At 53.6% G+C, this 12,537-nt stretch overlaps 6 protein-coding genes across 6 annotated transcripts; 2 read left to right on the top strand and 4 right to left on the bottom strand.

Moving 5' to 3' along the window:
* Nucleotides 1–33: 33 nt before the first annotated feature.
* On the top strand, nt 34–563 carry NUU61_002952 (acyl-CoA-binding domain-containing protein; the record flags this gene model as incomplete). Its single annotated transcript, XM_056653534.1, has 2 exons — nt 34–357; nt 444–563. 2 exons carry the CDS (start codon nt 34–36, stop codon nt 561–563), a joined length of 444 nt encoding a protein of 147 aa, XP_056514601.1.
* A 424-nt stretch (nt 564–987) lies between these two features.
* Nucleotides 988–2,995, bottom strand: NUU61_002951 (tyrosyl-DNA phosphodiesterase 1; the record flags this gene model as incomplete). Its single annotated transcript, XM_056653533.1, has 4 exons — nt 988–1,743; nt 1,798–2,215; nt 2,268–2,380; nt 2,495–2,995. 4 exons carry the CDS (start codon nt 2,993–2,995, stop codon nt 988–990), a joined length of 1,788 nt encoding a protein of 595 aa, XP_056514600.1.
* Nucleotides 2,996–3,404: 409 nt separating this feature from the next.
* Nucleotides 3,405–5,377, bottom strand: alg10 (dolichyl-P-Glc:Glc(2)Man(9)GlcNAc(2)-PP-dolichol alpha-1,2- glucosyltransferase; the record flags this gene model as incomplete). Its single annotated transcript, XM_056653532.1, has 3 exons — nt 3,405–4,354; nt 4,428–4,565; nt 4,621–5,377. 3 exons carry the CDS (start codon nt 5,375–5,377, stop codon nt 3,405–3,407), a joined length of 1,845 nt encoding a protein of 614 aa, XP_056514599.1.
* A 270-nt stretch (nt 5,378–5,647) lies between these two features.
* Nucleotides 5,648–6,614, top strand: psf2 (DNA replication protein PSF2; the record flags this gene model as incomplete). Its single annotated transcript, XM_056653531.1, has 3 exons — nt 5,648–5,761; nt 5,830–6,419; nt 6,503–6,614. The coding sequence occupies 3 exons, from the start codon at nt 5,648–5,650 to the stop codon at nt 6,612–6,614; spliced, it is 816 nt and encodes a 271-aa protein (XP_056514598.1).
* Nucleotides 6,615–6,955: 341 nt separating this feature from the next.
* Nucleotides 6,956–7,638, bottom strand: NUU61_002948 (CUE domain-containing protein; the record flags this gene model as incomplete). The annotated part of the gene is made up of 2 exons (XM_056653530.1): nt 6,956–7,258; nt 7,363–7,638. 2 exons carry the CDS (start codon nt 7,636–7,638, stop codon nt 6,956–6,958), a joined length of 579 nt encoding a protein of 192 aa, XP_056514597.1.
* A 633-nt stretch (nt 7,639–8,271) lies between these two features.
* NUU61_002947 (condensin subunit SMC2) lies at nt 8,272–12,062 on the bottom strand (the record flags this gene model as incomplete). Its single annotated transcript, XM_056653529.1, has 5 exons — nt 8,272–8,536; nt 8,595–9,643; nt 9,697–11,854; nt 11,935–11,975; nt 12,036–12,062. The coding sequence occupies 5 exons, from the start codon at nt 12,060–12,062 to the stop codon at nt 8,272–8,274; spliced, it is 3,540 nt and encodes a 1,179-aa protein (XP_056514596.1).
* Between the last annotated feature and the right edge of the window lie 475 nt (nt 12,063–12,537).

The raw sequence follows: 12,537 nt of genomic DNA, 5'->3' as shown, positions 1-12,537 counted from the left end.
CATACACACACATACAAAACCAAAATAACCACCATGTCCGACATCGCCGACTTCCTCACGGCCCTCGACGCCGCCCAGAAGAAAGAGAAGTACACCTCCGAGGTGCAAGACGCCGCCGGCGGCATCGACGCCGCAACTCTCAAGGCAGCCGTCGAGGCCGCCGCCGCTATGGGCGAGATTGAAACCGTGGCGGACGAGGCGCAGGCAGCCGCGCTCAGCGCTGGGTTCCAGTTCGCCGCCAAGGTTGTCTTGATGCTTACCGCGGCACCGGGGCCGTACGAGAAGAAGGATCTGTATGTTTACTTCAAGGTTGCGCGCAATGAGACGGTGGAGAAGCCTGCCTTCTATGATATGGTGGTATGTTCCCCCACACCTACACCTTAACACATCTTTGCTTTTATATTTACTTGTTGTGGTTGTTGCTGATGCTAACGCTCCCATAGAAGAAGCAGCTCTACGGCGAGTGGGAAAAGGTCAAGCACTACAGTGACCAGAAGGCGCAGGCACTGTATATCCAAAACGTCAACACCCTGATCGGCAAGTACGGGACTCGCGATTCGTGAACTTCTTCCTAAAGAGGGTCTTGAAAGGGACTCTCTATATGAATGCTTGGCAAAGGGAGCTGGCTGATACTGTAACTGGATATGGATTGGGAGTTGGGAGGGTTACCACTGGTGTATGGAGGGAATGAGCAGACCTCTTTTGATGAATTGCCTTTTTGCATCCATGCAGAAACTATTGATACTGATATTAATCCACCCATCTTGCTTCCATCGGTGTCCTCGGGGACATTTCCTTTTTGTCCCCCCCCCCCCCCTCCTCTTCCCCGGGGACCGTGTATAGTATATAACCGAACCTGTGACAATAGCAATACCGCTTCTTGTGCGCGTGGGCTGTGCGACATGGCATGCTCTAGCAGAGAGACTACCATCAACCGCGCTGCCTTTTCCTTTTCCTTTCTTTTTTTCAAGAAATAATCATACTCGATCACACAATCCAGCTCTGTCCTCGCCAGTCGGGAAGATGGTGCGCGGCGGTGGCACACCACGGCTCATCGGAGCCACTGTACGGAGTCAGCGGCAGGTCATATGGCATCCGGAACCCGACCACGGCGGACACTGCATCATCCTCCGCTATGAGTCGAGGCTGATCGTTCTGAAAGCAAGGTACCATGATTGCAGCCTGAGGCCCAGAGACTCTACCCTCTGGGCTGTTCCGCGAGGAGGAAAAGTCGTCGATGATGAACAGCTCCGGCCAGACAACCACGCCAATCTCCCAGCTCGAGATCCTCACCTCGCCCCCAGGATTCGGCGCGGCGCCCCATGCCTGCGTCGATAGGTTCGCAGACGTCGTCATCGCCCAATCGATCGAGTCCATGGTAGCCGCGTCCGAGTACCGGATATACGTCTTGATATGCGGCGCCGCACGGCCACGGCCTGCCTCGCGTTTGGGTGGCGTGTCTTCGGTTAAATCGATACAACTGGAATCAGACGCGCTGTCGCCTGCCCACTTGCAGAGGTGCGGCAGCATGTACTGCAGCTGTTTTTGTTGTGGGGCACTCTGGGTTTTCATGTGGATGGATCCCCCGGAGGCATAGCCCTCCAAGGAGCGGCGGATTTCGTCTGACGTCGGGAATATTATTGAGAATTGCGGAGGGGCATTCGATGGTGTGGGCGCTAGGGCTTTGAAAAAGATTTCCTTGAGCCATTTGTCGGTCTGGCCCAGGGATGCTATCGAGGATATCTGAGGATGGTTCAGAGGCGGCCAAAAACATAAAGCTGGATATGAAAGGCATACCTGTGTGACTATGTGAGATTTGCCTGAAGCATTACTCTGGGTTGCCTTCGTTTGTTGCCGTACTGGCACACGGCTCATCACATCTTTCAGAGCAGGCCAGCCCCATAGCGTGGACTTATCTGAGTCGAGCTCGCTAACCCGCTGTCGAGAGGGCACACTTGCAACCAGAGCTGCACGGATTGCACCAAAGTCATATTTATTGAGTTGCTGGACCAGCGCGCCGGTTTTCCTAGCTCCGTATGCTTTCAAGTACGCAAGGAGGTCTCTCTTGAACCGAGCACCGGAGCCAATGGCTGAATGCGGCTGGGATGTCGAGTGCGTGCCGGGATTCTGTAGAGGAAGTAGCGGAGATCGCCAGACAGCTTGGGTCATATTGGCCCAATCTCCGTAAATCATGTTGGCGGTGTGGATCACAACCCTGGTCCAGTCAGCAATCACGCAAAATACACCCGAAACGACAAGAGTCTCACTGGGCCAGGTCATCGTGCCGAAGAAGTATCATCATTTTCGCATGATGCGTCCCGAAGCGCTCGGGCATATATGCCACGATGGATTCAACATTTGGATGCCGTGCACACGCTTCCTGGGAAGAGATTAGTCCTGCTTGAGTATTCCAGAGAGTGAAGTGGAGCTTTCTATGAAAGGGCTCGGAGAAAAAGATAAGGACAAGCAAAAAATATCAGTAAAAAGAACATACATCTATTCGAAGGCGATTCGCCGACTCCTTCTCCCACGACCCATGCACAACTTTCACCTGCACGATGCTCCTCACATCTTCATCGAACTGGGCCATGAGGAAATCCACATCAAAAAGGTAATTAAACTGCCAGCACTCGCGAACCATCGGGTCCCCGAGGATATCGCGCAGTCGCACCGTGTCAACATTGTAGCCCTTGTGAGCAGGAAAGTCACGGATATGCGTGAGTTGGATCGGAGAAGGGATCAATTGGGGTTTGCTGCGCGAGGATTCAGGCGCAATGGGTGCATCTTCTTGTCTTTTCTCCAGCAATGAATCATTGGACTGCTCGGGACACACTGAGGCGGAATCGCGAGACAACTGCGAACGAGGTCGCGGTGGTGGGGTGATGGACCTGCGTAGGGATACTAAAGGTGTGGTGGCCACGCAGGGCCGATTTGCATCTGTCTCTGCTTCATTTGGGTCTGAGGAGACTCTTGCCCGCTTTGTGGGACGCTCCATTGATGAAGGCTGGAATGGCCTGTTTGGATGCCGGGTTGCTAGACGGAGGTGAGGAAGAGTTGGGTGTGTTGGCCGCGCGATGGATTCAGGCGAGTCGCGACAAACACGACAAAGCATATGGAGTGATCTTTTCCACCATGTAATTGATCGCGAATGCATCCAGTTTAAATGTGCAGGCTTGGCCGTTGGCGTGGACGTCGAGACGCGACTTGGCTTGAATGAAAAGCAGAGTATCGGGACGGCCCCGAGGTCCAAGTATACAGACCCACGTCAACACAAAACAATTAGAACACAAGCACATCGGCGGAATAGCAAATGTGAATCTAATTCAAAATTAAATACATGGATTATTTTACATTTACAAACGACCACATATGGAATTCAGAGACACCAAGTCGCAACAAACCCTTCACCACATGAACCGCTGGATGCTGCCCGGCTCCTGCGGCCATTCAAAGCCCTTGTACAGAAACACATACCCAGTCAGCGCATTGATGAGCACAAACCACAGAGTCTCCAAGAATTGGGGAGAATTCTTGGCCAGATCAGAGCGAGTGGCCTCGCTCTCATCGCGTGGCCGCTGCTGCCGGAACGCAGCGAGAGTCGGTGACGGGGGCAGATGCAGACGCCACATCACCCAGGGGATGATAAAGTAGCGAGGTTCGACGAGCGGCGCCGTGACAAGAGAAAGAGCAGTGGCAACAAACCAGACGAGAACGAAGCTGACATGCGGTGTCTCTTGTTGTTGTTTCTGGCGTTGGAGGAGGTGCTCTCGAATTTTGGCCATCACTTCAGGGGAGTTTGGATCTGGCTGCGGAGCCTTGGGTTTCGGCGAAGATTCAGTCTTGCGGTTTGCCCGGAGGGACTTCCTAGTTTCTTTCGGCTGCTCCTTCCCAGCTGCTTTCTGTGCAGCAGCTCCCGGCTTTTTCGAGGCTGGCACCTGGAGGAGTTTGGGCGGCGCTTGGGTGACAGAGAAGCCCAAGGCGGAGATGACGGCCCATGCACAGAGGAAATAAACCAAAACAGCAGCATACTTCACGGCGGGGTGATACCCCAGCAAAAGACGGAACACATAGAAGACGTAGTGCCGGTTATCGGCGAGAGTAAAGGGATGCACAATCGTGTTGAAATGAACAATCGCAACCATAGCCGGAAGGACAATCAAGGCCGTTACGAGGGTTGGAAGCTTCTTCTGCTTCGCTTGGAAGCCATAGTTCAGATATTTGGGAAGATAGGCGTTCGGGAGGAGAGTATTAATCACGGGGACGACAAGGATCGGCCATGAGAAGAATGCAAAATACGGCCAGATATAGAGCATCTGAGCAAGATGCAAGCCAGCGGTGTGGAATTCCTTGTGTCCTAATGTCCAGAAGAAACAAAAATGTTAGTATTAAGACCAAAAACTACCGGTGCTCGCGCGAGGTGATCTTACCGAGAACAACACCGTCATTCCAGAGCGCAAAGACGCCAAAGGCCCCGAGGATGACGATATAAGGAAGAACAGAAGCAATGGTAGAGAAGGGATTTTTTAGGCCCACTGCTGCAAACGAAATAGCAGTTTTGAAATAATCTAACCATCGCTAGTCAGTGGCTCAGCGCAGCAAAAAGTTGACAGTGCAACCTACCCTGTAGAGAAGCCTCGCCGACCAAAGGGTCGTACACCTCATTTTGCAGACCCTTCTTCACAATTTCGGACACGCTAGTTGGCCGGTATATTTTGGAAGATTGACGAATCTTACGAACAACCTGCAGTCCACCCAGAAACACCGACACCCAGAAGATATTAGTCTGCCGGCAAACCAGAGCAGCCAACCCAAAGACCAGAAAGCCTAGAGTCTGCAACACGGTGTAGCCTTGACTCGAGGCCCGCTTAAGATCCCAATTGTACGCTTCAACCACGACCAGCAGAGCGAGGATGTCGGTATAATACAGCCCCGAGAAGAAGAACAGTGGCGGGAACAGGCAGATATTCAACACGGTATGGCTCAGCCAGGCTCCCAGAGCCCTGTTATTTCGCACACGATGGATCGTATCAAAAAGTGTCTGCAATCTCCAAGGGAGAAAGACCGAGGTCGTGGCGACATTGGTGGTGCGAAGAGCCTCCGTGTCGAGCTGGGTCGGGGAGCCGCGGAGAACCAACAGCCCCGCGCACAGAAGATACGACCACAGGTACAGTCCTGGAGGAGTCGTGATTTTTGGGTCCCATTGCATCCATTGGTGTGCCCAGTAGGCCTGTGCCTGGGGTACGTGGAACACTTCATCCAAGTAGGGCTTCGGAACCACGGCGTTGACCTTGGTCCTCCACGCCGGGATCAGGACCAAACCGAAAGGAACGGCATAACGCGCGGCTCGGCTGAGGCCCGACTCGGAGGCGGAAGTCATTGTCTGTCGGCACGAGACAAATAAAATAGTCGAGGCAGGTTCTCACAAAAGAACAAGGCGGACGAGAGAGTCGGAAAGTCGGAGAGCTGGAGCTTGCGGTGCAAACAGCCCAAACACGGGGTGTTTGGGTCGATGCGGCGAGCGACGGCGAGAGACATAAACCTGCGATGGGCGATGGATTGGCGATTACAAACAGAAGACAATTGAAGTGGTTTATGATTGATTCGATGACCTTTTTCTCCTGCTTTTGTGCCTGCTCCAACCCTCCCAATGGCCTTTCCCCTCCCGCGGGGCATCACGCCCTCGGAAATCGCCTTTCTCGCGGAGATGGAGATGGTGACGGTGGTGCCTCGGCAGCGCCTAGAGGGGCTTGAACTACTCGGGGTAAGTCAACACTGCCTGGAATGGCTTCTCTGCTTGTTACCATGGAATTGACACTCTCCTCTCTCCAGGGCCTGGTAGAACCTCTCGTCCCTCCGCGACGCGCCTCCATTCCTCTGTGGCTCGCCCTCCTCCTCAAACGCCAACGCCGCGCCAACATCATGCCTCCCGCATGGCTGCACCCAGAGCCACTCGGCCTCATCCTCGAGGTCGAGTCCCAGCACCAAGACTACAAAAATGCCTTCTCGCCGCCTCCTCCGCTACCGGGCCAGCCCAGTGTCCGAGACCGCGACCTTGAACCAACTGCTCGGCCGCAGTATACCCCAGACGGCGACCGGTACTACGCGGCGCCGCCGTTTCTGCCCCAGAATACTGCACAGCCCGTGTCGTCGTTCTCGAGAGAGCCGCCCGCGTTGCCCTTCCATTGGGTCGAGGTGAGCAATATGCTGCTCGACGCCGCGAGTGATGATCTCGTGGACCCGGACCAGATCCGGCGACAACTGAAAGATCTGCGTGAGGTGCGCATGGCTAAAATGAGATCTGGTGTTGATGTGCTGGACGCTGCAGCGACTGGTGGCGGAGGCGTTGCGCTGACAGGTGTTGGCGCAATGGAAGTTGGAGAAGAGCGAGGGTTCGTGGCCGGCGTGGTAGATAATCTTCGGTATGTGTGTTGGCTCTTGCGTTAGGACCTTCATGCATCACAGCAAAATGCGAGGGAGATTCCTTGACTAACTTTGTTCCCAGGAAAATCGGTGCGTCCAAAGAACAAGCGCGGCGAGAGCAAATGGCCGAGCAAAGGGCAAACGGCGGCTATGATGGCACTCAGGACGAGGAGGAGGATTACATGGAATTTTAGGCGCCCGGATTGCTTGCCTTGGGATCATTTTCTGTTTTTCATCTTGGAGTTTAAGGAGCATGTCACGCAGATCGACGCTCCCCCCGAACGAATCTTATGTATATAGACTCATATACCCTGTGTCCCGATCTCATCACCAGCGGCTGCAACCAAAGGCTATTCCAATTTACCTAACACCAAACGGCATGCGAACGCTCTAATACAAAACGAAGGTGGGAATGGTATCGCAGGGCAACAAGAAATGAAGGATGAGAAAAAGAAAGGAAAGATTTGCCTGCCTTCAGGGTCCTGATTTTGGTCAGGACCCGTCAAGAGCACCAAAGCCCTCAACAAAAAGCCGCTCATTGAGTGCGGCTTAGGCTATTCTGCGCCGCCATCTTCCTCCGCGCCGCCAGGATCATGTCATCCCTGCGTTTCTGCAGGAGACGCTGGCGCTCCTCCTTATTCTGAGACCAGGAACTTGTGCGAGACGCCGCGGGGGCTGCCTCGGCACCGCCGTCGCTCCCAACCTTGGCGCCCAAATTGTAACGAGATATCAGATCTTGCCCGTCCGACTTGGACGCCGATGCGGCTGTCGCTGTTGCCTGCGTAGCGGTAGGGTTGGCCGAGGGAATTGCAATCTGGGGTTGGAATGACGGAGGCGGCTAGAACAGAAAACGTCAGCATACATACAGCACCGAATCAAAGACCATGCCAATATCCGACAATTGAGCAAGAAAGCAAGGCGAATGAACGAGGCACCACGTACCGTTTCCAGCCCCCGCCCGGTCAAGATCCTCTCAGTGGTGGCGGCCACACTGCCGCCATTGCGCTGCAAATCCCACATGATCTCGCGGGCGCTCAGCTGCGGAAACATCTGGGAGATCTGTTCCACCTGCGCCGGGTCGACGGCATTTCCACGCCCGCGGGGCCGGCCGCCGGCGGGACCCTCGTCGCGATTAAAGAACCATCGAATCACGAAGAACGACACGACCGCTAGCGTGAGGAGTGAGGGGATGTTCAGCGACGGCTCATCGTCTTGCATGGTGGTGCTTCAGCCGTGGGCGCGGAGGTCGGTATGAGTCAGGCACCTAGGTTGCGCTGCAGAGACGGGAATACGGCAACGGAGTGCGAAAATAGTCGGGATGCAGTAAGGTATCGCGTAGGAAGGCAGGGTCGGTGCGCTAGTGTCTATGAGATCCAAGTGAGTCGGGCGTTGGGGGCGCGGATGCGCTCGGGGAGGTGTGGAGGGTCCGGCACGGCGAACGGCGCGTGGGAAGTGGCGTCTTCAGGATAGCACGTGCCTTGGATAACGCAACGCCACCACGTAGAATCAACAACTCAGCAACGCCTTTAGTTACCAGGAAGGGAAGCAGAGAGGGCAATTTTCGAAATAGACAGGAGACGCAATGGCCCCAATGTTCACCTCGCCTCCGATCTTCGGAACCCATTGCCGCTCGGTTCACCGCTGTTGATGGGTCACAGAGCGACTACGAAATCTCCAAGCCATGGAAGGATCTACAAGACCGAACTCAATTATCGAGTCTTGAAAGAGAAAACAGGCCATCATGCATAGATCGTTAACCAACAAAATTCCCATCCTGAGCCAACCAGTACAACCCCGAAACACCAACGGCCAATAGCAGACATAAACAATCCCATGCATCCATGCACATGCTTATTTCATGTCGGCGGGAGTCAGTGCTTGAACAATACTCGTACCCTCGCTGAATCTTGTGCGGAAGATGCGGTTCGCATTCTGGAACATGCCATCCTTGAGTGAAACGACGATGAACTGAGATCCGCGGAAGCGGGTCTTGATCAGTCGGCCGATGTTCTGTGTGTGGGACAAATCCAGCGCCGCGTCGACCTCATCCAGAATGTACATGGGAGCCGGTTTGAATTGCAAGAGGGCCATGATCAACGACAAAGCGATGAGGGAGCTAGAGTCTCAGGGTTAGTTTTTGCAACAGAGAAAAGAATCACCGTAGAGACACATACCGTTGTCCACCACTCAGCTCAGTCAAGCTCTGCTTCCACACCTTACCAAGAGATACCTTGACCTCCAGGCCGTCTGTGATGTCCTTGCCCTCTGGGGGATCGAGCTTGGCAAAGCTGCCTGGCAGTAGTTCCGCGAAAATCTGCCCAAAGTCGCCATTGACCTTGACCCAAGTTTTATGGAGGGCCTCTTTCTTGTACTCATCCAAATTGATGATGGTCTCCTCGATTTTTCGTTTGTCGCGGATCACGGTCTTCATCATGTTCTTGAGCGCGGCCTCCTTCTTTTCAACGCTATCAATCATGTTCATGACCTTCGGATTGATCTTCTTCTTCATGCCTTGAGACCGTTCCGTCAGATTTCGCAGGGTAGACTTGCACTCAGCGATGTTCTGATCCTGGAAGTGATAGGCTGTGTTCGGGCGACCAAAATGCTCCTTCTCATCGGAAATCCATTCGTGTTCCTGCTCCATGTGCGCGACAGCCTGAGCAGCCGTGTGCTGGTCCTTCTGGAGCTTCTCGAGCTGGTGTCCCAGTTTCTGCATCTCCAAGCCTTCTTCGGTAATTTGCGAGGACTTGGATTGCATAGTATCCTGTAATTCCCGTAATTCATCGTCGAAACCGGTCAGCTTAGCTCTCTCATCATCAAGTTGAGCCTGCGCAACATCATGAGCATCCTTAAGTCGGCTCTGCTCCCGCTTGAGGGAGTCAATTTCCTCCACCTGAGCCTTCAGAGTGTTCTCAGACTCTGCCAGCTGTTCCTCGGCAGCTGAAAGGTCACTGCCAACTTGTTCAGAGTCAAGCCTGGAGGTCTGAAGTTCTTTCTGCAGCTCTTTGACCGAGCTGGAGTTCTTTGTGAGGCTCTTCTTGAGAGCGTCGAGCGAAGTCTGAAGTTCCGCCAGCTTGCTATCCTTGTTGTCGCTGAACTCGCTCATGTCCTTCTCAGTTCTCTTGATATCCTTGGATGCTTCGGCTTGGCGAGTCTTTGCGTCGGCGATGTCTTTCTTGAGCTGTTCAATGTTCGCCCTCATTTCTTCGACCGCTTGAATGATCTGAATAAAATTAGCCGCTTGTCCATCTTTGTTGATTAGATGTCAATACATACCGAAGAAGACGAGTTGCTGTTGATCTGCTCCTCAGTGAGCTTGATCTCGTGGGTCTTGAGGTCCAGCTCCTGCTTGATAGACCGCACTGCGTCAAGCTTCTTCTTCTCCTTGTTCATAGTGTCTTCCAAGTTTGCAAGCTGTCGCTCCTTGCTTCGCAGTTCCTTGGTAATCTCATTGAGCTTCTGCAAAGTAACGAGTACGCCGCTTGAATTCGGCGAACTTCCACCAGAGAGGGTTCCAGACGGATCATAGACATCGCCGTCGAGCGTCACACTCTTCATGCGAACAGATGGGTCAAAGGTCACTTTTTTGGCGGTATCGGCGTCATTGCAAACCAGCGTGTTACCAAAGACATAGTTCATCGCTGCAAGGACCTCCTCGTCATGTCCGATTAAGGACAGCGCAAGGTCCACTTTGCCCGGGGCAAGTTTCTGTGCAGCCCCAATCTTCTCTGCAGAAGCCTTGAAGGCTGAGATCTTGTTGAGAGGAATAATGGTCACGCGCTTGCGCAATTTTCCTTTTTGGAGGAGTTGGGTACCGATTTCCGCCGACTCGACAACCACGTTGTACAGGCGACCACCAGCGCAGATCTCCAGAGCAGTGGCCGCCGGGATCTTATCCTTGTTCAGAGTGAAAAGCTGGGCAACCAAGCCCTTGACCTTCGATCGGTCAAAGTTGGGGTGAGGGTCCGTGTAGTTGAAGTCAATATTGGCGGCCTTTCTCTTGAGACCATCGGCCCGTTGGCGAAGATCACGAATGTCCCCCTGCAACTCCTTTTGTTGTTGGTAGATTTGTTCTTCTTTGCCGGGCTCGAAACCAAGCCGGGTAAGTTCCGACTCAAGCTTCTGAGCTTGCGTCTTCAGGCCCTCCAGATCCCGGAGAAGGCCCGAGTTTTGCTCCTTGGCCTTCTTTGCGCGAGGTTCTTCCTCCTTTATCCTCTTTTCAAAATTGCTGACCTTGAGCTTGGCTTGCTCTTGTTCCGTAGCGGCGTTGCTGGCACGGTTGCGGGCATCTTGCAGCTGGCCTTGATATCCGCTCTCTTGCCCTTCTTTCGAAGCGACACCGGTCTGCAATGTCTGAAGCAATTCCTCCTTCTGTTCCACCTCTACTGTCTGTGCGTCCAGTTCGGATTTAGCCGCATCATACTGAGCCTGCAGCTTATCATAGACCTTCTTCTTCTCCTTCAGAACCTTCTCGAGATCACCGACAGTCTTCTGAATGGTCTTGCGCTTCTCCTTTTCCTCGTCAATGCTCGCATTCTTCAGATCGAAAACCGTCGTCAGCCGAACGAGCTCATGGGAGTGGCTTTTGACATCATCTTCCAGGCCTTGGAACTTGCCGCCTTTTCGAAGTTCCTTGTCGCGTGCTGCTCGAACTCGTTTCACATCCTCTTCCAGGTGCACGATCTCGCTCTTCAGCTTTTGGGCGTTATCTTCAAGTGCCTGCACCTTGCTTCTTTTATTTTCGCATTCTTCGCCTGCAACACGCAGCCGTTCGCCGCCGCGTACATAGTCGTGGGCAACCACCAGCCGGGTCAAGCGCTCCAAGTCGTTCTGCGTCTGTTGAAAGTCGAGGAAGGCCCGCTTCTCGGATCGCAGCTTTTCCAGCTTCGGTTCGATCTCTTCCTTCAGAAGCCCTTCGATCTCGCGCAGTTTCAGTTCTTTCTTTCCCATGGTCTTGTTCGCCTTTTCTCTTCGATCTTCGAACATGCGCGTGCCCGCCGCTTCCTCAATCATGGATAGAATTTCCACCGCCTTCATGTTCAGGACCTTCGTAATGCGACCCTGCATAATGAGGAAGTTGGGGTTGTTGATGTTCAGCTGGACACTCTGGAAGAGGTTCTGTACTGTTTGTTGCTGCGCACGGTGGCCGTTGATCAGGTATTTACTCGTTCCTCCAAGAACAATCTGCCGAGTGACGGAAATATTCGCATATTCCTCAAATCCGATCGGCGATTTCGCAGTGTCACGGTTGTCGAAAACGATAGTCACGCTGGCCTTGGTCACACCGGCCTGGCCACGCTTGTAGATGAGATCCTGCAGGTTTTGCGCGCGGACGGTGCTCATGTTGGTGATACCCAGCACGAAACAGATGGCATCGAGGATGTTGGATTTACCGCTGCCGTTCAGGCCAGTGATCGAGTTGAAGGACTCATCCCTGTATCGAGTCGTCAGTCTACCTTCATCGCAACCACTGTATTGAAAAAGGTGGGGACGCAAATGTGGTCCGATACATACCATCCCGAGATCACCGTACGCGAGGCGTACGATTTGAAGCCCTGCCCGCACAAGTCAGCGCAATGTTACCACGTCAACAATTCGGGGTTGGAGATACTCACGTCGATAACGATTTCGGTAATCCTCATGGTTGCGACTCCAAAACAGTGGGCTGCTCGCTCACCGAGGACATGGGTCGAGGGTGACGGGAGATAGTGAAGTGGAGGGTTTTGGCGGGCGCGATTGTTTTGCCGCAAATCAGGTGTTTATGGATTGCCCGTTTGGGCCTGGCGCCCGTAGACTGAGTCAGCGCGGGCGATCACGTGGCTCCATCTATATCCATCTACAGGTCCTCGGCCACTTTTTCTGCGAAGTCTCCGAGTCCCAAAAATATGAGCTGAGCCTCATTTTTGATGGAGCCAGGATTCTGATAAGTGCAATACATGTTCCTCAATAGTCTATGTGCCTCTACTCACTACCGACGTTGACTCGAGTGCTCGACCACTCCCGTCATCCATATGGTCTGCTCCAAGGGTATCCACTGCAGAAGATCGAACCAAGCATAGCCGGCAAGTGATCTTGACTGGGGATCTAAGAGTTTAATCTATGCCATGTTGGGAGGGA

Source organism: Penicillium alfredii, assembly GCF_028826965.1.
Source record: "Penicillium alfredii strain IBT 34128 chromosome Unknown utg000004l_segment0_segment0, whole genome shotgun sequence".
Taxonomy (NCBI): Eukaryota; Fungi; Ascomycota; class Eurotiomycetes; order Eurotiales; family Aspergillaceae; genus Penicillium; species Penicillium alfredii.
Note: the sequence above shows the minus strand (reverse complement) of the source record. Positions and strands in the feature narration are given on the sequence as shown.